Source organism: Globicephala melas, chromosome 2 (genome assembly GCF_963455315.2).
Source record: "Globicephala melas chromosome 2, mGloMel1.2, whole genome shotgun sequence".
In the NCBI taxonomy this organism is placed as follows: Eukaryota; Metazoa; Chordata; class Mammalia; order Artiodactyla; family Delphinidae; genus Globicephala; species Globicephala melas.
In genome coordinates, this window is record NC_083315.2 from 148930061 (window position 1) to 148953800 (window position 23740).

The window sequence follows — 23740 nt, forward strand, 5'->3', positions numbered from 1 at the left end:
GTAAGAAAAACTGAGGGGTGTTAAAGAGCTAAAATGAAAAAGACAGACAATACCAAATGTTAGTGGAACATGGAGCAACTAGAACTCTCATACCCTGCTGCATAGTAATGTAACTTGGTATAACTTTGGAAAACTGGCATTATCTACAGAAGCTCTACATACATATCCCACATGACCCAGCAACTTCTCTCCTAGCTGTATACCTAGAAGAAAAGAGCATGGATGTTTACCAAAAGACCTGTATGACAATACTCATTGCACCACTATTTTAATAGCTATAAATTGGAAACAACCCAAATGCCCAACAACAATAGAATAGATAAGTAAATTATGACATATTCATACAATGGAATATTCAACAGCAATGAGAATGAATGAACTATAGCTTCACACAATATACATGAATCATATAAACATAATGTTGAGCAAAAGAAGCCAGACACAGAGCGCACGCTACATCATTCTATTCATATCAGTTTCAAAATCAGGCAAAATAATCCATGGTGTTAGACATTAGGATAGAATATACCTTTTGTTGGGGGACAGTGACTGGAAGGGGACCTGAGGAAGTTTTGGGTGTTCTGATAATGTTCTCTTTCTAATCTGGGTGCTGGTTACCAGATGTGTTCACTTTGTATACATTTATCAATCTGTACACTTATAATTTGTGTACTTTGTATGTATATTTCAATAAAACATTCACTACCCCCCACAAACAGATGCTGTGGGGAGTACAGAGGGGTAAGACTCTGCTCGTTGCCATAAAGAAGAATCACACAGGAAGAGGCACTGGAGATAGCTCTTAATTAAGGGTAGGGCCTAGATGGAAGGGGTGTTACGGGGGGCATTCCAAAATGGAGGAACTTTGTTAGCCAGGAGTCCAGAAGTAGTAGTCTGCAAGATGAGTTTGGGAGACAATGAGTTGATCAGTTCATCTGGAGTGGAGGGTGACTGGCTGAAGAGTTAAGACTGAACAGTTGACTAGGGTCAGATTGTGGACATGCTTCAAATGCCAGAGCTCAGAAATGGCTGGCTCTTGGGCCAGTGAGAGCCTGCAGATGTATTTTATTTTCTGTGCCTTGGTTCTTTTTATTTTTTTCCAATTTATCCCCAATGTTTAGTATTTGGGGGAGTAACATAAAAATTCAGATTCTGGCAATACTGGGATTGCGTATTTTATTGTGAAAAATGAATATTTCTTTGTGTTTAACATACAAAGTTTTTAGTGTGTATAGGGCCTTATTTTTCTGCCTGGTACCTGTAGGCATTTTTATTTGTAACTCTGTATTTGGGGACCTGAATATTTGTAATTACTTATATTAATCCATTTGGGAATTCTCCTGAGAGGCTTTTTGGATAATTAGAAATTTAAAAGATTATCTTATGATATTATTTTTATTATGGCACACTTCTCAGCATCTCAGAACTCCTCAGGTTAACAGAAAAATATTTTCAGTTAGAATTTAACAATCTCTTGAGAATGACCAGTAATAATTTTCTTTTTCATTTTAGGTACCCCAGTAATTAAAGAGAATGAGGAAGAAGATAACTAACACCACATTTTCCACTTTGTGTAACTTATTTAAATGTCATAAGAACAATAGATACGTTTTGTATAGTTGTCTATTTTAAAGATTCTGTGTGGGGCAAATGGTTCTTAAGATAAAACAAATCTTTCATTCCTTTTTTTCTCATAACCTATTCAGTGTTTCTCCCCCCAAATGATAACACCAACTTTATATATTCTAGTGCTCTTTTTAGAAGCTATAAATTTTCAATTTTTGTCTTCAGTCCCAGTTATGTACTGCGTGGCCCCATCTACTGAAACCTTTATAGACCAGTCATTTTTAACAAAAAAGGAACAAATGTGATTCTTTATTCAGTTTGTTCAGTTTTTTCATTTTTGTTTGTTTTTTTTTTTAGGCCAGGCATTTAAATATATACACTTAACTTTTGAATCTGTAGGCCATCTTTCTTGAAGGTCCATCTCTTTATGACTCAGAAGCACAAATGTGTCATGCCTTTGGTTTGGGAAGAGCTCCTCTTAGAAATATAGCAGCAGTCCTAGAATCAAGACTCCAAAGTCCAGTTTGAAAAACTATGGTGAAAAAAGGAAAAATTAGTACCTTGGAGGCCTTATAGCCCATGTTATATTTACTTATTTGTTGTTCCAAAAGTGTGTGCATTGTCAACTGGAATTTATGTTGTGTTTACCTGCATGTCCACTCAAGTCCTGCAAACAGTCAGCCAGTCATTCCGTGATCCAGGTCAGTGGTTAAAATGACTGTTATAATCACTCCTTTGACCAATACTTTGGCCTTATTACACATATGGACCTGATCTTAGGCATACTTTTTGGTTATAGTTCCTTATATTGGGTTGGCCAAAAGGTTTGTTCGGTTTTTTCCCGTAAGATGGCTCTAGTAGCACTTAGTTGTCTTTAACTTCATTTGAAACAATTTTGTTAGATTGTATTGTGACAGCTGTCATATCAGCATGCATTAAAAAAAAAAACTTATCAAAATTGGTGAATTTTTGTGTAGCCATTTTAATATTGAAGATGGAAGAAATAAAGCAACAGTTTTGGCATATTATGCTTTATTATTTCAAGAAAGGTAAAAACACAACTGAAAAGCAAAAAAAGATTTCTGCAGCCTGTGGAGATGGTGCTGTGGCTGATGGAACATGTCAAAAGTGGTTTGTGAAGTTTCGTGCTGGAGATTTCTCGCTGGAAGATGCTCCACAGTCAGGTAGATCAGTTGAAGTTGATAGCGATCAAATCAAGACATTAATTGAGAACAATCAACGTTATACCACGTGGGAGATAGCCAACATACTCAAAATATCCAAATCAAGAGCTGAAAATCATTTGCTCCAGCTTGGTTATGTGAATCGCTTTGATGTTTGGGTTCCACATAAATTAAGCGAAAAAAACCTTCTAGACTGTATTTCTGCATGCAATTCTCTACTTAAACGTAACAAAAACGTTCCGTTTTTAAAACAAATTGTGGCGGGCAGTGAAAAGTGGATACTGTACAATAATATGGAACGGAAGAGATGGTGGGGCAAGTGAAATGAACCACCACCAACCACACCAAAGGCCAGTCTTCATCCAAAGAAGGTGATGTTCTGTATATGGTGGGATTGGAAGGGAGTCCTCTATTATGAGCTCCTTCTGGAAAACGAAACGATTAATTCCAACAGTACTGCTCCCAGTTAGACCAACTGAAAGCAGCACTCGTCGAAAAGCGTCCAGAATTAGTCAACAGAAAACACATAATCCTCCATCAGGATAACACAAGACCGCATGTCTCTTTGATGACCAGGCAGAAACTGTTAGAGCCTGGCTGGGAAGTTCTGATTCATCCGCTGTATTCACCAGACATTGCACCTTCCGATTTCCATTTATTTCGGTCTTTCCAAAATTCTCTCAATGGAAAAAATTTCAATTCCCTGGAAGACTGTAAAAGGCACCTGGAACAGTTCTTTGCTCAAAAAGATAAAAAAGTTTTAGGAAGATGGAATTATGAAGTTCCCTGAAAAATGGCAGAAGGTAGTGGAACAAAAGGGTGAATACGCTGTTCAATAAAGTTCTTGATTAAAATGAAAAATGTGTCTTTTATTTTTACTTAAAAACCAAAGGAACTTTTTGGCCAACCCAATATGTTAGATAAGTAAATATATATAAGCAGTAGTTATATTTGAATTCCTAGCCTAAATGTTGGCCATTCATATTTTTTAAAATTTGCCCTAATAACTTTGGTCTGTTGACCCTCATGTTGAGAGAAGTGATTGTTGTAAGGGTGCAGAACTTGAAAGACTGGATTTGGCGCCTTTCAATAAGTGAAATTTAGTGTTTCAAAATATATTTTTTCAAAAAGTTTAAGTTAAACAGCTCTTAAAATGAATTATGTATATGTTTGTGGATGGAAAAGAGATGTTTCATTATGGAATCCCAGGCAAACGGCATTATTTTTGAGGATTGCTTCTTCCGGGAAGCATAGCAGGTGATTTAACCTCAGAATTGCAAAGCAACAGTTGGATACAGAGCTTGGAATTTTTCATATAAGAAAAAGTTGTTTTTGGAAAATGCAAGATACGGTAGTCAGTAACCAGATGAAGTGCATAGTAGGCTGTGACTGAGTCACTGATAGATTGCAAAAAAGATGTCAGAGGCCCTCTGCCATATTGTGCCTAAAGTCCCTCAACCGGAAACTATTGGCTCCTATTTCCCCATTTACTTGTGTAAAACTAGTCAAAGAGGGAAGAGTCATTTTTAAAAAGTGATTGCATAAGTAGTCCTGGCTTTCTGAAGTTTTCAGCTGTCATTTAAGTAGGAATTACATGATTTCTCTGAGTCACTCTGATCAAAAGGGACCACTGCTTTGACAATCAATTCTAAATAAAGGTCCAATACTATTTTTAGCTTCCTTTTGCTCTTCCTTACAGTCTGATAGGAAGAAATCTTTACTCTGACTGGCTTATACATTCAAAGCCTTTGACTATTTCTTTTGTGAACCATAGGCAATGAGAATTTTCCTTGGTGATGTTTAAACTAAGAAGACGATCTTCTTTTCTTGTACTCTGCACTTCATCTAGTAGGTAAGCTTAAAGCCCTATTGCTAGGTATGGATGTATTTTCTAAAAGTTATGCTGGAAGTGAATATAGTAGGGAATGAATGAATGACTTCATACTGAATTTATTTATAAAATAACTTACAGTGTTGGTGTTTGGTTTTTCTGAATTCTTAATATAGAAACTAATTTTCTCTGTTTCTCCTTGTTTCTTAATGTCTTTTAATCACTGGTAGTTCTCAGAGAAGTGTAAGGTGCTTTTCTGTGTCCATTTCACACAAAATTCATAATTCAGTTCCACTCAACAAATATCGAATGACTTCTGTGCCTCCTTTTCTTGGAATTAAAGCCAGAATCCATGTTATTAGAAAATGGAAGATAAGGTATATGAAGAAGTTCAGAATATTCTCTCAAATCATTCCTTAAATCATCCTTTACTGCTGCAGATTTAGCTGATGTTAAATGCTTTTGGTTTATGCTTCTCGGATTAGATATTTGACCTACTCGGAAGAGATTGTCTCTGTGCTCCTTGTTTAAAGCATTATGCCGTTTTAGTGGATCATTCGATTTCTTCTCTTCTTATAATGATGGAATCAGTACAGTATTTTAATTTTTCACAGGAAATTTTATTTTCGTCTACCAAGGAATTCAGCTTTCCTATTTTCCCTAACATTAAGTTTATGGCTGTATTACTAGTCAGGTCTTGAAAGGTTTTTGTGTTCTCTGTAAATAGGCGTTTGTTCCTTTAAACCAGAGTTTCTCAACCTTGGCACTATTAATATTTTAGGCTGGATAATGTTGTGGGGAGGGGGGCTGTCCTTTGTAATATAGGATGTTTAGCAGCATCTCTGGCTTTACACATTAGATACCAGTAGAACCCTCTCCCAAGTTGTGACAATCAGAAGTGTCTTCAGACATTGCCATCTATCCTCTGGGGCAGAAGGGTGGGAACATATTCGCCCCCGGTTAAGAACCAGTGCTTTGTAGCAACATTCCTTTTTCCAAGGTCCATTTATTTTCACTCTGTAGTCATATGCTACCTGAGTTGTTATTTGAGAGAAGGTGATGTATTTAATAATCGTGGATGGAAGGAAATGGTCACTGGTGTTTTCCTTGGTCATGCTTATTTTAATATTTCACATAACATTAGAAACTCAGGGCTGGAAGGTTCAACTTGTTTTTTAGCAGGGCCTCAGCTTTTATTGTTTAGCATTCTTATCTTAGGACAGTAATTATTAACCTACCTCTCTCCTACTATCAACAAAATCCAACTTTATGATAGATTTTGCTTTGTCTCTAAAGTTTAACATTTTAAGTGTACTTTAGAAAATGGATCATCCTTCTTAGGTGTTCATTCTTTAAGTATTCATTCATTGTCCAATAATGCACAAATTTTGTAGACTGTAGCAGTCCTTAAATACAGAAAAATATTGTATAAAATTTGGTAATCATATATGAAAGTAGCTGGTGTAGACACTGATTCTGCATGTGGACCGAAGACTATCTGGTCATGATAACTGGCCAGTAACTTGGTATGGTTACTGGATCTATTCCACAAATAGAGGTGGTATAAGACACATAAATGTGGTTCCTGTATAGAAAGAAATTTTGACTTGAATAGATGCTTCTTCTGATACCTCTTACCAGTGGTCTGAAGTGGAATAAAGAGGAGTACGAAATGAATCTTAACTGTTAACTTATTCTCAGAGTTGGTGATGTGTAAGTAGCGTCGAAGGTGGTTATCTATGTGGCCCAGAATCTTCCAGCTGGATTTTTCTTAGGACTAAATGGAAAAAAGTATAGGGCCTAGAGAGGTTGGATTAAATCATTAACTTTAAAAAATTGGGGGGGGAAGTGTCAAAGCATCAATCATGAGTAGTCTGATTGTCTCTCTAACTGCAGTCTGATTGTCTGCTCACAAAGACCTTACATTGTTAAGTATTGGTAAAGGAGGAAGAAATAACTGCTAAACTGAAAGTTACCCTTTACCAGAAATTAATTTCTTTGGCACACATTTTCTTTATTTGGGCTGCTTAACGTGCCTGTAAATAATTAAATATAAAACAAGATTCAGTGTAGCAGAGTTGGTGCTTCTGACATAGCTAACTTGACCATATTCCTTAATCTTCATTTTAGCATGAGTGTTTTTAACTATAAAGTAAGTGCAATAAAAAAATTAAAGGTATTTTTTTTAAAAATCACTGAACTTTTAGAAATCCCTCATCTATATCTCTATTCCTGCCTTTTTATCAACCATTGACTTCAAAGAAAGAAAACTGAAAAACTAGACTGAGTCTTACCTTTTTCTAACTTAAGATAAATTTTCACTTGACACTTGGAGAAGTCATAACTGGATTCTAGTTAATTTCCCATATTGGGCAGGTTAGAAGGGAACCAGCCAACCAAATTATGATCTACCAAATTTAACCAGGGGGTGGGGGAGAGTAAGCTATTTTTCAGTAGATTTGCACTTTAAAATGAACTGGATGTTGGTGGAAAGTACTCTCAAAGGGAAGATGGGTAAATACCTAGCCTGCATGTGGATATTAGAGAATCAAACCTCATCCTTGCTCATTCTAAGCCCACCTGAGCAGTAGTTGTGTGTCAGCATAATCAGAGCCAGGATTTCCCTACTTCCTTACTTGGTGTCATCTTCCATGTCTGCTACATTAAGTCATCCCTCTGGGGGTATATCAAGAATTTCCTACTCAGAATAGAAACTTTGTGAGTTATCTTTCCTACATCTAGATTTTAAAAATTAATTTAGATGTTGGCTAGATTAAGTTGTGGCTAATGTTACAAGGGTGGGGAGTTCTTTGCTTGTTTGATCAGCAGGGTACCTGCCTCTGAGGTGCTATTGCCTAGAGTGATCAATCCCATCAAAAGACTGGTGAGTTGGTAGCTGTAGAGAATATACATATGGCCAGCTTCTCCCAGGGTGTCAGTCATGATCACGAGCATCACTCCAGAATCTTTGGCTTCTAGAACCAACTCCATTCTGAAGAACATTTTAACATCTATTAATATGTCGGTAATAATCTTTTATATGCAGGAATTTTTGTAGCATGTCTTTATGACTAAACTTACTGTGTTAAATTATTTAGAAATGTTGAGTTTCTGAATGTTATTTTGTGAGATGTTTTAAAATAGTAATAAATTGTGTTATTTTATAAAAAAATTAATGTGTATCTTTTTTGGTTACATGTCCATTAGTTTTACCTAATATAGAGCGACTATGTGAACTTCCAATGATATTCAGTTCCGAAGAAACTCAGTGTTTGGATAACATATTCCACACAGCTTGTGTGTGTGAGAGAGAGAGAGGGAGAGAAAGAGAGAATTGGGGATTGACTCATTTCTTTATGCCAAAAATTTTTTTTTCAGTAGTTTACTACCAATGATGACCTCCTCTCTCAAGTTTGTAAGTCTTCCCCAGAAGTTCTCTGGGCACAATTTCAAATGACTAGGATCCTGGAAGGAGCACTTCCAGAGACAGCAAGTTACTACTGCACTTGGTTATTCCTAGTCCTCTCCTGACTTCCAGAAGTGTACAAGGTTAAGGTTGGCTGATGATAGGCCCTTGATTTGTGGTCTGGAATGACCTGACATTGGCTAGCCCTTTTTTGATACACAAGAAACAGGAAGAACCCAGCAATAAATCGCAGTAATATTACACATTTTCCCAGCATATATTCTGTGCTGTTATCAGTCAAATGTAATTTTGGTCACAGAATGGGAATATAGTGCAGTTTCTACTTCTTTATTCCACAATTCTTTGGTTGTGAGGATGTTTCTTGCTGCTCTCCTCCTTTAAAAGGCAGAAGATTTTAATTTGTGCCTATTAAGAGAAAACCTTAGGCTTCCCTGGTGGCACAGTGGTTGAGAATCCGCCTGCCAGTGCAAAGGACACGGGTTCGAGCCCTGGTCCGGGAAGATCCCACATGCCACAGAGCAACTAAGCCCGTGTGCCACAACTGCTGAGCCTGCGCTCTAGAGTCCACGAGCCACAGCTACTGAAGCCTGCTTGCATAGAGCCCATGCTTTGCAACAAGAGAAGCCGCTGCAATGAGAAGCCTGCGCACCACAACGAAGAGTAGCCCCCGCTCGCCGCAACTAGAGAAAAAGCCAGCGCGCAGCAACGAAGACCCAATGCAGCCAAAAATAAAAATAATTTAAAAAAAGAGAAAACCTTAATTCAGAGCATAAATAGCACGTTATTTTTAGTTAATTGTTTCCTAGAACAAAGGGTGAACATCTAGAATTCTGACTTTTTTTTTCTGCCATATATATGTATTACATTAAATATATGTATGTATATGTAGATATATACAATTATTATATATAATAAAAGGATCCTAAGTGATGACCTTCCCTTCTAAAATGCAATCAACTCTGCAGCCATAAAAAGATGGCATATCCCTATGTACAGGTAAAGTATGCCCATAACATACTGGGTGAAAGAAGTGAAGAACCTATTATTTCTTTTTGTTGTAAATGTAGTGTGTGTGTGTGTGTGTGTGTTGGGAGGAGGGAGTATGTTTATGATGGAGTGTTGGGGAGAAGGTAGGAGTGTGTGTGAAGACAGGACTGAGAGGTATGGAGAGTGTGTATGGAGCGCCATGCCTGTGGGACTGGAGGAGGAAGTTATGAGTGGGGAGGAGGGGCAACGGGGACATTTGTCGGGGGAAGTGAAGATTTGCGTGTCTGTCGTGGGGTCCAAGATGTGGAGATGTGTTGAGAAGTGTGAGAGGGAGTCACAGACATAAGTGAGGACATGAATAATTGTACAGAAAAATCTTAGGACATATACCAATATCAGCCTTCATAAATAAAATTTTTTACCTTGTGATTGTTATGCAGGCCAGCTATAAATTTAAAGCCTTATTACTAGGGGAAAACCCCACTGAATTCTTATGTTCATTTAATCACTTCTGGATTTACTAGAATTTCAAAAGATGGACATCTTCAGTCACTGAATCTCTGCAACCAAACATGTCTTTAAACCGTATTTCCCTTTTTATATCCTCTTGATATAAATGGCTGCTGCAATACTGAAGCATTAATTTTATACAGGTATGATGAGTTATTCCTGCAGTGAAACATTTTTAGCTGAAAAAAGATTTAAAAGGGGAACAAAAGCATTACTAGATAACCTCCTAAACCATTTCAGGATTTTCTAACATCTAATAGTAAGTTAACATTTACTTGTGTCTATTTTGCCTTCAAACATTTGTCTTGTAGAAAACATGCAAAAATTGAATATATTAAAAAGTATTGCTGGGGCTTCCCTGGTGGCACAGTGGTTAGGAATCCGCCTGCCAATGCAGGGGACACGGGTTCGAGCCCTGGTCTGGTAAGATCCCACATGCCGTGGAGCAACTAAGCCCGTGTGCCACAACTACTGAGCCCGCACTCTAGAGCCCGCAAGCCACAACTACTGAAGCCGGCGCGCCTAGAGCCCGTGCTCCACAACAAGAGAAGCCATCGCAATGAGAAGCCTGTGCACCGCAACGAAGAGTAGCCCCCGCTCGCCACAAGAGAAAGCCCGCGTGCAGCAACGAAGACCCAACGCAGCCAAAAATAAACTAATTAATTTAAAAAAAAGTATTGCAATTTAAAGTTACATACTATGATATAAAGCTTAAAGTAAAACAACTGAGGTTTGGGGTTTTTTTTTTCCAGTGACATGGGTAAGTCTTCCTAAGAAAAGAAAATATAATAGAGCTTAAGTACACTGAAAGTTTTTTATATATGTCAGAAAAACAAGACAATAGAATTTTTAAAATATTTTTTATTAATATACATGTATTTGATAACTTCGAACTTAGAACACTTAGAATCAGCATGAACAAGGTAAACTACACTTCAATGACAAAGATTTGAAATGGGGGAACAGATACTGTAACTGGTTCACATTAACCTCCCCTTGCAATCTGTATCTGTATCTTGTCCAGTGAAAACGATTTACACAGCTCTACAAGTGCAGTATTTTTCTAACAACCCATTTTGTAGTCTCGGAACACTTTACAGTTAAACTGATTTAGATGTTTAAAGATGAAAAATAAGAAATTTGCACTCTAAATTTAAATATCTAATTCACATTTCTTTACGTTAATGTAAATCAGGAACAATTTACAGTAAACACAAAAACTATTCACGATAGTAGTAACAACAGTTCACATTTTTACTGAACACTTCTTGTGTTAGCCAGGCCCTGCACTAAACATCTGAACATGCAATATCACATTTAATTACCTCGACGGTAAGTGTCACGAGTTCACGTTTTCCACAACTGATGATGATGCAAGCTGATGACAGCTTGCACTGAGCACTCGTGTCCAGACCTTTCCCTGGCATCGTAGCTAGCATGACTCGTACCGCAGCAGCTCTGGTGCTTGTTTGCACGATTTTACTAATGTCACATGAATACGCAGGCCTGACTCCCCCCCCCCCAAAAACATGGCTAAGTCTTTACTACTAGGAGACACACGTGTAAGACAGCACAGAGACAACGAACGAAAGCAGCTGTGATCTAGGTCTGCACTAAAGCCCCTTTTATGGGGACTCAGAGGGGCCCCTTCAGGCCTAACTGCAGGAGGATAGCCTCCTCCTCCTCCTCCTCAGCCTCCCCCTCGCGGATCTGCACCAGCAACTGGAAGAGGTTTGGGGCTGGCCCTTCCGCAACCGCGGTCAGCCACAGCCTCTGGAGGGCCCCGCTGTGGTTGGCCCCGGCAATGACCTGCTCCAGGCGGGCTTGATTCACGTTTTCTTTATCTATGGCCCCCTTCTCCACCACCTTCTGCAGCAGAGGCTCCAGACGAATGACATAAGCAGATAACTTTTCTCCCGGGTTCTGGTAAGTGTTCAGAAATCTGACCTGCGCATCCCTACAGCTCTCCACGCTCCCAAACGCTTGCTCAAGCGCCTTCAGGCATTCGGCGGTGGTAATCGCAGGGTTGCTGGTCTTGAGGATGCGTATGACATCAGCAGCAGGACCTCTAAGACTCTCCATCAACCGCCGCCTCTTTTCCACATCTGACACCTGCCACTCCTCTATGACCTCATTAGTGTGCTCCAGCCAGGGATCAAATGTCTCCTCTCCAGGCCCCAGGATGTCCCTCCCGGAGAAGAGTGTCAGCTTCCTGTACCATATGGACTCAACAAGAGGCGGAATAACATTATGCAAAATATAGTTTAGCATCTCTGCTGGCATATCTGGGATTGGGGCCGGAGTGGGGTTCTGAAACCCAAGGACACGGGCAACATCTTGCACGGTCCACCCCTCTCTTGCCAGGAAGAGGTGCAACCTTTCTAGAAATTCAGCATCGGAAGTCGGGTGCTTAAAGACCACTTTCCACACCCCTCCTTTACCGGGCATCTCCCTGGGGATCGCGGTGTAATCGACAGCACCAGTGAGCTCTAACAAGGCTGCTTTGGCATTCTCTTCCCTCCAGAACATTCTCCCAAGCACTCGATAGGGCACCTGGGGCATCGCAGCCTGGAGGGTCTCTTCGATTTCAGCCTCATCACAGTTCACTGGGATCCCCCAGACCAGCAGGGCTCTCTGGGAGTTCACATCCATCCCCCTACACCAGTCTTCCAACAGTGTCATCGCCATTTTGCCAACTATCAAGGGCCCCAATTTTACAAAATACGGGTTACTGTGGTTCCCTGTGCTCTAGGACTTAGGACAACAGCAGACAGTCCCCCGCAATATGCCCGAGGAGTCAAGCTTCACACCACCACGATTAACAAACGACACCAGAGTCCTGCTCTCGTCCTTCCGCTGCCCCCCAGTGTCAGTCCTCCGCGTTCTCGGAGCGAAGCCTGCGGGATGCTCAGTTACGCGGCCACCGCCATCTTGAGTCTCTGGTCGCGGTCTTCGGGCCGGGTCCTCCACCTGCAGGCAGGGTGTCGCGTCGCAGCTCAGAGGCGAGGAGTGAGGGCGGGCGGCGAAAGCGGGAGCCGCCGGGCTGTAGAGGCCGCCGGGGTGTAATCGCGGGGCGTAGTCTTCTGTTCTCAGCCCGGGCGCCAGGCACTCGCGGCTGCTTCCGGCGTCAAGCGGGCTTTCGCGGTCGGAGCCGGGCCTTCAGGCGCGCGAGAAGCCGCTTCTCTGCAGACGAGAACTGTGCCGCCCCCGGAGGAAGAGACTATCCCGAGGTCGCAGCGGCGGCAGCGGGGCCAGCCCGAGAGATGGTCCTTCGCTGGCGCAGGTGCCCGTCTGGGCTGCGAGGACAACCGGGCACCCAGAACACACGCGGCGGAGGCGCGGGTAGGATGCGGAAGCAGGGCTAGAAGCGGCGCAGACGAAGGCAGGCCACGGCGACTGCGCGCCCGAGCTGCTGCACGTGGAGGCGGGATGGCGCAGCGCGACTTCCGGCTGGTCAGACCCGCAGCCAGCCGAGACGTTACGGCCGCAGTGGAAGGCGGGACCGGCCGGCAAGCGGCTTTCGCCCCGCCCCGCCCCCGCGGCCGAGCCTGCGCGAGCGTAGCCACGGCAACGGCGGCCCAGAAGACTGGCGACCTGAGTGCTTCGGCCGCTCGCAGAGGCGAGCGATTGCCTTGGTGCCAGCAAGGGGCTCCGGGCATTAATTTCTCTGACGGCGCGTTTCCTTTTTCACATTTTCCAGATTTTTTTTTTTTATCACAAAGCACTGTATTTAAAAGACGATAATATAATTCCGGAGTGGATTTAAGATGATATGCGTCCGTCAAGGAAGATTGTCTACTCACGTCGCTCGTTCAAGTCAATGCTGTATAAGAAAATACCCTATACCATCTGATCGCACTCCGCAACCTCCGCGAATTTCATCCGAATGAAACTAAAACGTTGGAAGTGTGCCGTGTGTTTGTGTGAGACACTGAGTTGAGACTTTTTCTTGTCTAAGATTTTGTAAGAAGATCTAGATCTATTTAGTAACCTTTGTAGCCAGGCTACATGTGTTATTTCCCTTGTCCTGGCATCACTGACAGTGAGCTGATAAAACAGAATCCTTACGGTTCAAAAACGTCAAGTAATCCCTTGCAAGCAAACCAAGGCCTATTTACGTCAATCCCAGATAGTGAAAATCTCCCCAGAAGGACACAGCATTCAACTCTGAATTTTTAAAACCTTATTTAATAAAAGGTTTAAAGATACAGAAGAACATTCAAAAGTAAATAAGTTACATAGGTACATTACAATCACATCAGCAAGATTTTCTTTAGTGTGTTAATTTTTTTTTATAAAAAGCACACAAAAAATAAAATCTTCAGTCTGGTCTATCACAACTGTACAGCAAAAGAGGTAATATTTATATATATGTACACTATTTTAATATGTAACAGTCTTTTTAAAAAAGGGTGCCACAGGCAGCAAACACACAAAAGGCAGTGTCTGATATTTTTCAAAATAAAAGGAATATACTTATTTATATGCTATTAAAATATTTGTACAATAATTACAGACTGTCAAGGCTATTCCTGTGCTCTGTCCCCTCCAACAAGGCCTTCGACTGAGAGACGAATGAAAAGGTGAAACAGCTGCAAACTGTGAGAGGCAAGTATTAACACAGCAAAAATATGGGGAGGACATACAATTGTTTTATAAAAATATGCATACTTCCTATAAACCTAAGGAGTTAGGCTTGCCAGTCTGGTAATAAATACCGTCCCAGAATAGTGAGCCCCAGTAAAAACATACTTAAATAGCTGAGGCTTGAGTATGTGTTGTATTCCTCCTTCATCTTAACGTCTGGCACATGAGAAGAGGTTAGGTCACTGAGGCAGTTAAATATAGGGGATCCCTTTAGACATAAGCAGCACACGACCTCTGTGCCAGGGGTGGAAGTGGGGTAGCAGAAGGGATGGGTGTGTACCTTAGTTGTGAGGGGGGCTGCTGAAGGCATGGAGGACAGTGCTTCAGCACTGTCTCCGTGGGTGGGTAAGAGACCTCAGAAACGGTCTAGAACACAGGCACTAGGTTAGTTTCATGCCCTTAGCTGAGTGTAGATGGAGGCTGAGAGATGGATATGTGAGATGGTGTGGGGAGGACATTATAAAGCTGAAGGTGTTTGTCATTTAACTTCTTAAAGCAAAGAGCTCTGAATATAAGAAAAAAGAAAAAACAAAGTAGCCTAATGGTTCACAGGGAGAAAGCACCATAAAGGATATACCTATGCCAGCTTCTATGGGCGCACCTACGTTACTGGCAGGTCACTTGCCACAATTGCATCTGCCCTCTAAACATTATACCTTTTACACTGCATTCTCGATACTAATCCATTCTGGAGCATAAACCCTTCTAAAATACGGTGTTGGGTGGGGTTAATACAGAGAGGTACCATCTTGATTTTCTCCACCTATATTCACCTGGTCTGGTCTCCGTGAGCTTAGAAGAGGAGAATCTCTGTAGACGAAGGAGGTTTCTGTTACCACATGTCCAAAAAAGAAGCCTGAAACTAAATACGGTTTAAATAGAAAAAACCTTGGGAAACTTAAGTAGCACTTTGGGGCAAAGCTGTGAAGGCACTCATATTACATATGTGATTTAGAAGAGAGCCTAAATTTGCTACCCTCCTGTTTTTGGAGGGTATACCAGATTTTTGCAGTCTTGGGCCGTTGAGCTTGTAAAAGCCTATGGAAGAAACTAGCTGGGAAGTTAGAGGTCTAGGTAGCCATCAGAAGTTGAGGAGGGGGGAGAATTTTAATTCCCATAGCTGGGCTCATGTATAACCATATTAATGCATAAATGAATGCTAATACACACCTGATAGTGCATAGTTTAGAAACAAAACTCCCTCCCCACTCCCAGCTACCAATATGACGCCTTTAGGCTATCTCAGAAGAGTAGCAGAATGAATACTTTTTGGCTCCTTCCTAACGTGGATTCACTTAGAACTTCTTTTACACAACTAAAGTTGAACAGCAAGATCAGAAAAATAACTCAGCCCTCCTATGGGACTGGCAAGTGAAGGGGCCTCCAGAATCTTCCAGCCCTTCCACATCAGTGACTCCACACCAAATATGGCTTCTTCAAGCCAGAAACAAAACCAGAATCTGGCTTCCAGCCAATTCCCTCAAGCTACTTGAAAGTACAGCCAAAGAAGAGGTAGCAACAAGAACTGCCTTTGATCTCCCTTGATCCTGCTAGTCTCCGTGTGCCTTTGTGACATCTTCCACCTTTCCACCCTCTTTCAGTGCTACTATCATTCCTATTGGCAGAACGAGGGACTTTAGGGTCTTGGAAATGTGGGGGGGAGGGTGGTGCCAAGAAGGTGCCTTGTTTTGGGATAAATGCACTTGGGCCTCTGGAAAGGAGGAATCCCCTGGTCCCTGAGAGGATGTTAAAAATTAAATATTAAGAATAAATAAATAGCTCCCAAATGACACAAGTCAAGGAATGAAGGCTCCTGTCCCATCTGGCTAGGAGACCTCCCCCTCCCAGGGAAGGATCCAGAAATCTCCAGCATGCAGGACTGAGGGCTGAGCTGTGGATATCAGCACTAGACCAGGTGGGGTGGGGTTAGGTGGCAGCTGCCAAGGGCAGGACAGAGGCAGGCAAGAAACTTGCACCAAGGAGGAGCAGGCTGGGCCTAGGCTAAGCTCCCTTAGCAGCCTCCAGGGCCCAAAGGTATTTGGCAAAAAGGTGGGAAGCAGGAAAAGCCAAGGCTTATCAAAAGCTCCCTCAGGCCTAGCCCTGTAGCAGCCCTGCAGCTTCCTTCCTCTGCACAGTTTCCTTCCCTCCAGCAGGCTGAGAGCTTGCAAAGAACATTGGCTCCTTCCCCAGACATCTGAGAAAACTTTCCAGACCCAGCAGGATGCTAGCGAGCAGCAAAGGGATAGGTACCAGTCCTGGTCTCTCTCCCTGCACCTGTTCTGGCAGCCTCCCTCCCACGGAGAACGTGGCCTCTCTGAGGACATAGTCACTGAAGCAGCATGGCCTGGACACTGCCGCAGAGGAGACAGCACAGATGCCAGGCTGAGCTCCCTCTCGGAGATGGCCACCACACTCCTTCCCACGGAGTCCCTCTTTCCGGGGCTTGGGGCAGGGCCTGTACAGGTCCCCTGGGGCGGGGGATTAATGCTGCCAAGGGGGCGCGCTTGTGCTTGTCTCTCCATGGTGACCTAAGGGAGCAAGGGAAACAGAGAGAGAAGCAACCTCGTGGCTTGGCGGCAGAGGTCCATGTGAGAGGCAGCGGCGGCAGCGCTGGAGCCCCTCCCCAGGGGCAGCCCCAGCGAGCAGGGACTCTCCCAGTCCCAGGAAAGCAGGAGGGAAACTTCCGACAGACCAAATGCAAGAGAACTGGATCCTGCAGCCCTTAACACTGCTCCTGGGCCCTGTATAAGTAAAAGAGCCGTTTATTTAATTGTATCCGTTTTGCAGAGACAAGTCCACGTGATCTCTCCCTCCGGAGGTTCCAGTGCTGGCAGAGCGTCTCAGGCTGGAGCAGGGCCCGGAGCCCCGGGCGTCAGCCCCTCTCGCCTGCGCTGCTCTCCTCCCTCAGGGCCGGCTGGTGGGGGGAGGCGGCCGCAGTGGCCGCAGCGGCCGCGGCCTCTTTCTCCTTCTGCCTCAGAGCGGCCGCCTTCTTCTCCTGCTCGGCGTGGCTCTTCATGTGAGCGCTGCGGCTCTTCACCTTGTAAAACACCCTGTAGCCGGGAAGGAGGGGCTCCAGTAAGAGGTCTGTCTCCACCCCTGGGACCTCCAGGCTAGAGCACCTGCGTGCGTGCGTGTATGTGTGTATGTGTGTGTGTGTGTGTGTGTGTGTGTGTGTGTGTGTCTGTTCTGGGGGCTCCCCGGCCCTTCTGGCTTGCTCCGCGCCACGTGGTCCAGCCCCACCCTCCAACAAGGGGACCGATGGGCTCCCAATTCAGTGCCATCATCCCTCTTCTAAAAGCCGCCAAGGGACGTCACCGGGGAAACCCTCTGAGCCAATCAGGAGACAGGGCGAAAGCTGTGACTCCTCCTACTTCTCCCCAGGAATCGACGTCTGCCCCTCCCCCAAACGCAGCCAACCTACCAGGTCCCAGTGGAGACTGGGTCTGCCTTCTTACCTGCCACATTTTTTACACGGAAAAGTGTTCTCCTGATTCTGGCTCTTATTAAATGGCTCTGGTTTTTTCTTCTTCTCCGAAAAAGGAAGTGCCCTACGTGACTTCCCTGGCCCCTCTCTTGGCTTCTCTGAGGCCTGGCCACCTGCAGATCCAGGGGCATTGGATTCGTGGCTTCGGAGGATGAGGATGTCATTGGCCTGGAGAGGGTCAAACAAAGGAGAGCTAAGAGATTTGGGGAAGAGAGGATCCCGAATTATGGAGTATCAGTGAACAGAGGGCTTTTAAAGATCATACACTCATTCCAAATGGTCCGCTAGCATCCTCTTGAATCTTTCCAGTGACAAGGCACTCACAGCTCTGTTTCCACAAACTGCTGGTACCGTAATTACGTGGGACAGCCCTAGCTGCTATAAGGACTTCCTGATGTATCTGACAGGGGTCTTGGTGTCTCTGTTAATGACGTGGGTTCACGTTTTCAGTCACTTAGTCTATTCATGACTTCATTCCATAAATGACCTTCAAATCTGTGTAACATGCCAGGTTACACACGGGATAGAGAGGTGACAGGAGCCCCTGCCATCAGAGAACTCACAGTCTGAAGGGACAGACATGCAGGCAGTTAGCTCCTGACAACATGAGCCACCATGGGAAACGCCAAGCAGGTGCCAGAGAGCACAGGACGCCTGGTGCAGACCTGGAGAGGTGCTGCTCAGGGTGTGCGAACCATGGACCTCGGGTTAGGGGAGCCCCAGATGGCCATTAGGAATCACACACGTGTGCACTGGATCAAACCACACAGGAAAGCATTCATAAAAGTTCAGGAGAACTCAGTGGCGTGTGTACACTGAGCACAGCTCTTGGAGGAGCACAGACAAGGCTCAGAAGGGAGCAAACAGCTGTGTGTCTACAGTTTGTGAGGGTTTTCCTGCAAGTTTAAGTGTACAACACAAATTAAACAAACAAAGACTCTCATAGTAGCTCCGTAGCAGACCCTACCCAGCCCTCTCTCTCTTGGGGGACCTCTTCCTGACAAGGAACAGCTCTGGCTGGTATGTCTTGCTTCTTGGCCTGTGATGTGGTGGACAGAACACTGCACTAAGAGGACCTGGGGTGGGACCTCAGGCAAGTCACTTAGCAACTCTGAACCCAGCTTCCTCCATCGGCATGGTAGAGGCTAACACTTTATGGGGTTATCGTGAGGGATGAATGAGATAATGAACAGGAAAGCACTTCTTAGACAACATACGTGAGGGGCCGTTGTTGTTATTCCCATTGTCTCAGCTCAGTTTCAGAATTCTTGTCAGGGACACGGCTCTCTTAGGGGGAGCCCTGTCTGAACTGTAAGTCAGGAATGCTTCCCCAGTGTCCCACACACCTGGGTTTTCACAAAGCCTTTCTCCTCTGTGACTCAGATACAGAAGCCATATAGTGTAAAATTAATAGCGGATTCTGGAGTCAGGCTGTCTACTAGCTGTCTTATCTTGGACCTCAATTTCCCTCTCTGTAAAATGGGAATAATAACAGTACCTACTACATGGAGTTACGAGGATAAAATGAGTTAACAGCATAAACTATCTAGTGCTTTCCTGCCATGATGATGATCATCATCTTCATGTTCCTGCTCTGCCCTCCCTCCCACACCCCTAGGCCCAGCTCCAGCCGTCCTCCTGACCCTGGGCTCCCCCAGTGGAGGTCACACTTACCGACTCATTGGCCTGTAGTGTCTGCGTGGCTTTGACAGCCGCTGCCCGCCGGCTTCGCTCTCGCCCCTCTTCCTGCTCCGCCTTCTCCTGGGTCTCTGGCATCTCTTCCTCCTCCTTTCTGGTCTCCTTTACTTCCTTCTTAGGCTCTAGCCTCTCTTCACTTGGGGACTCTCTTCTGGGAGGAGGCACCCTGGGGAACTTCTGGGAAGTCTATGGGGGACAAGAGCAGGGCAGTGAGCCTACAGCTCAGTCATGCAGCCACATGCACCGAATCTGACCCGGCCAGGGGCTCACTAGGCCCTGCTAGTCCTGCTAGCCTGGCCTGGACCAGTGCGGCCTCCTGTGCTAGACTCTATACTCTCCCACCGCTAATCCACCGGTAAAATGAGAGAGAGCCTTGAGGCCTGGAAGCCCTCAGGATGAGACCAAGCACTTGAGATGGAGCTGGGGCAGGGAGGGAGCATGCCAGTCCCTCCCCACAGGCCACCTGTCCTCTTGGGTGTGTCCAAGAGACACATTCTAGGGCAGGGTGGTCTGGTGGAACCAGGCAGCAGCCTTGAGCTCCATTCTAAGCTATCTTTGTAACGTTTTCTGTATCTCTACCCCCTTCCCATCTGCAAGTGGGAACTAAATCACTCCCTGTCTTAGAGCAGCATGTCACCAAGTGTGGACTTGTGACCCCAAGATGATATTAGGTGGATACATGGACACAGAATTAAATAACATTCTCTTTTCACAAAATTGAATAACGTTCTCTTTTCACTTCTCTTTCAATCCTGATTATGTCAAGGACAAAGTCTCGAGTTGGTATTAATGTGTCTTTTATACTGTTCTAGACTTAACAAGGAGAGGTCAGGCCTCATCTCAGAGCCTTGGCAGGTAATAGTATCTGGCTAGAATTTAATAACATTGTTTGGTTTTCATATATATTTATTTTTACCAGTACCTTCTATGGCCAGCAACACCGGTTTTCTATTTATGATTGTGATATAAAGCTTCCCTTGAGTAAAAAATGGGTTGATTTAAAGAAAAATATTAAAAGCACAAGTGGTGTATGGACATGACAAAAATAGTAATGGTGACATGTGGTAGGATGCAGATACAGCAGAATTCATAAAGGTGATACAAGAATGACTAAAGTTTAGGAAAGAGGGTTAGAGGTCTGCTACGAGGGGACAATAAGTCAATGCTGGTGCAAATACTGCGGGAAATTTCCCCCAACGTTCTGCATCAACACAATATATTATTACGATGACACTGGCAGATAGAGAGGGGAACCCAAAGGTCCAGAGCCAGTGTCCAGGACATCAGCTCCCTGGGGCTGTCAGGGACACTGCCTTCCTCTCTCTGCTCTCCAGGGAGTCCTGGAGAGCTTGGCCTCAGGCTCCCACCTCAGCCTAAGCAGCTGAGGCAGGGAAGGGAGTCACCTTAATATCCACTTCAACCTCTTCCTGGGCCGACTTTTCATCACTTGTATCCACATCCCCGAAGGTTAGCGTCCCATTGCGGCCAATCTTCACCTGCTTCTTGTAGGTGTAGTAGAACTCCACACACTGGGCCACGGTCTTGGTTTGGATCTGGTATGAAGCCAAAACTGAGGTCAGAGTTCCTGGTTCAGCTCACCTGCCTGGGGGCACTCCAGCCTTTCTCATCCCTGCATGCCCCTCCGTTAACCTTAGCAAACACTAAACCCAATAAACCCAAGAAATACAAGCATGTCTCCAACACCTGCTCTGCACAAACCACTGACCAATTCAACACTTCAGCACTATTTTTTTTTAAAAAGCTAAAAAGGACAACATGGGGCCATTGGGGAAATTTGAATACGGATCATGTATTAGAGAGCATTATTGTGTCCGTTTAAATTTCTTGGGTGTGATAATGGTACTTTGGTTTTGTAGGAGAATATCTTTGTTTTAGGAAATATTTAGGTCAAATGTCATGATGTCTGTAACTTTTAATGATTGGTTAAAACAGAATACCTGTGTGTGAGTTTATTTACGGACGCAGAGAGAGAGCAAATGTGGCAAATGTTAACAACTGGTAAATCTGAGAGGTATATGGGTGTTCATTATACTATTCTTTCCATTTTTCTGTAAGCTTGAGATTTTTCAAAATGAAAAGTTAAAGGGGAAAAAGCCTGGGCACCATCCACATTCAAAGCCAGACTAGACCTGGCAACACAGCCTCTCTACATCAATCGGAGCAAACAGTTTCATTCCTCTTGAGGGAGCAGTGAGGACAGAGAATTGTCAACTGCCCTATGTTGGGGAGGAACTCAGGGGAGACTAACACGTAAGCCCTGGAAAGCCTGAAGAGGAAGCAGGAGGCTAAGTCTTGTTCTAACTCTACCACTAAATGGCTGTGTGGCCTTAGGCAAGGCTCTTGGTGTGAAAGTAGTGAGTGGGATGAGACCAGATGATCCCCAAGGGCCTCCCAAGCTCTGAAACCCTAGCCCTCCTGTTTCACAAATCCATTTGGCCACTGGGTTTGGTTTCTGGACTACCTCCCCCCTACCCCCAACCTGTTTTCTCTGACTCTCCCCCATCTCCCCAGACTCCCAGACTGCTCAGCCAGCTGCTGGGCTGCACTGGGAACGGGGGTGTCCTGTCCACAGAGCCCAAGGGGTCAGTGAGGGCCCTCTGTGCATGAGCAGGAAGCAGACATGACTCATCTCCCACGAACGGTCAAGTCACAAATTTATTAACTAGATCCTGTTTACACTTTTATTATCAATTCCCTCTGATCATCTGTTAGCCTGACTCATGGTCTGCTCTTTTCATTAAGGCATTAGGGGCACCTCAGTGAGCTTCACAAGGCATGTACTTCCTGGCAATATTGCCCAATCAGGGAGCCCAGCAAACGACTGTCCTCACAACAGGGCCCTTGTAGGAGAATCTGTCAGCACTTGGTCCAGGCCCCAGGGCGTTCCTGGTACAACCTACAATCCCAGGAGGAAAGAACACATTCTGGGAAGCACTCTTCCCTCAGCTGTCGACACAGCTCACTCGCGCCATAGCCCAGGCTTTGTGAGACAGGGCTGGTGGGAAGATGCAAGTCCTTGGATTAGCATATCACTCTCCCAGAAGAACACAGGGGCAAGACAAGAGAATCTAGGAAAACTAGGCCCAGGCTTCCGCTACTCTGTCAGCTGCGTTACTGGAAGGAAGCCCCGGGCCTGACAGGAAGTGGGCAGAAGCCCCCTAGGTCAGTTATAGTCACTTGCTAGCTCTCGGTCCCCTCATCTCGGGGTGACTTCTCCTCCCACTAATTGTGGCCTTTGAAGTATTCCAGCCCCTTAGGATGGCTCACCTCTGTTTGCAGCCCCCCTTCTCTTCCTGTTCTCCCTTAGGCAAGTCACTATTTATTTGGTGCCACTGGGTCTGGTGCCCACTCAGGCCCCGCTCTGGACTGAGACTTCAGAGTATGGCCACCCTACCCTAAGGTGAGGGAAGGGGCTTAGAACCAAGGGGGAAAAGGCCTGATCATTTCCATTCTTGTTTTGTTTAGAAAAAAATGTCTCTGGGGACTTCCCTGGTGGCGCAGTGGTTAAGAATCCGCCTGCCAATGCAGGGGACAAGGGTTCAAGCCCTGGTCCGGGAAGATCCCACATGCCGCGGAACAGCTAAACCCGTGCGCCACAACTACTGAGCCTGCGCTCTAGAGCCCGCGAGCCACAGCTCCTGAGTCCACATGCCACAACTACTGAAGCCCGCGTGCCTAGAGCTCGTGCTCCGCAACAAGAGAGGCCACCGCAATAAGAAGCCTGCATACCGCAACTAAAAAAAGCCTGCGTGCAGCAACGAAGACCCAGTGCAGCCAAAAATAAATAAATAAATTAAAAAAAAAAAAAAGAAGAAAGAAAAAGAAAAAATGTCTCTGAAGCTACTTAGTGGCATTGACCTAACTGCTTTGTAAGAGGTCTTGGTAAGCAATTGCAGGGCCCCCCCACTGGCAGAGGGAGCCCCCAAATCATGCAGGCAGCTCCTGCCCCTCTCTTGCCCCCAAAACGGAGCCCCAGCTCACCAGCTTCTGCACCAAGAAGAAATCCTTCTTGTAGATGGCAATGCCCTTGTTGAACAGCTTCCTCTCAGCCATCTTCCACTGGTCGGAGCCTGCAGGGCAAAGAGGAAGCCAGGGTAGTGAGGGGGTGGGACTGTGAGCACTGCAGGGGCAATTCTGACCAGCAGAAAAGTGTGAGGTCATCTAGCCGCTGTCTCTGCAGGCATTCAGAGCTGGCTCCACATCCTGCTTCTGCCACCTACTAGCCATGTTGCTTAGCCTCTGAGCCTCACTTTCCCCACTTGTGAAATGGGAACTAGTAATAGAAGCCACCTCACCAGCTGTGGTACAGACTCAGTGAGACAATGCATGTGGAGCCCTTGGTGATATACCTGGCGCAGACGGGATGCACCACTCGACAGGGGTCG

General features: G+C 44.8%; 3 protein-coding genes across 8 annotated transcripts in view; 1 reads left to right on the forward strand and 2 right to left on the reverse strand.

The window, feature by feature from the left end:
• Nucleotides 1-8849, forward strand: part of DNAL1 (dynein axonemal light chain 1) — a 42864-nt gene extending 34015 nt beyond the window's left edge. For all 4 annotated transcript variants that reach the window (XM_030831654.2, XM_060295030.1, XM_030831655.2 and 1 more), the window contains one exon: nt 1513-8849. In XM_030831654.2, the coding sequence (XP_030687514.1) occupies nt 1513-1553 (41 nt within the window). In that variant the 3' untranslated portion in view covers nt 1554-8849. The remainder of the gene's footprint in view (nt 1-1512) is intronic.
• A 1505-nt stretch (nt 8850-10354) lies between these two features.
• Nucleotides 10355-12960, reverse strand: PNMA1 (PNMA family member 1). Its single transcript, XM_030831662.2, has one exon. It carries the CDS (start codon nt 12191-12193, stop codon nt 11141-11143), a length of 1053 nt encoding a protein of 350 aa, XP_030687522.1. The 5' UTR covers nt 12194-12960; the 3' UTR covers nt 10355-11140.
• A 724-nt stretch (nt 12961-13684) lies between these two features.
• Nucleotides 13685-23740, reverse strand: part of MIDEAS (mitotic deacetylase associated SANT domain protein) — a 66902-nt gene continuing 56846 nt past the window's right edge. For all 3 annotated transcript variants that reach the window (XM_030831660.3, XM_030831659.3, XM_030831658.3), the window contains exons 9-13: nt 23337-23425; nt 20738-20887; nt 19311-19520; nt 17608-17804; nt 13685-17202 (exon numbers count right to left, since the gene is read on the reverse strand). In XM_030831660.3, the coding sequence (XP_030687520.1) occupies nt 17025-17202; nt 17608-17804; nt 19311-19520; nt 20738-20887; nt 23337-23425 (824 nt within the window). In that variant the 3' untranslated portion in view covers nt 13685-17024. The remainder of the gene's footprint in view (nt 17203-17607; nt 17805-19310; nt 19521-20737; nt 20888-23336; nt 23426-23740) is intronic.

Bases quoted from the DNA above. Each gene is read 5' to 3' on its own strand.
- PNMA1 (XM_030831662.2), bottom strand. From the start codon at position 12,193: ATGGCGATGACACTGTTGGAAGACTGGTGTAGGGGGATGGATGTGAAC.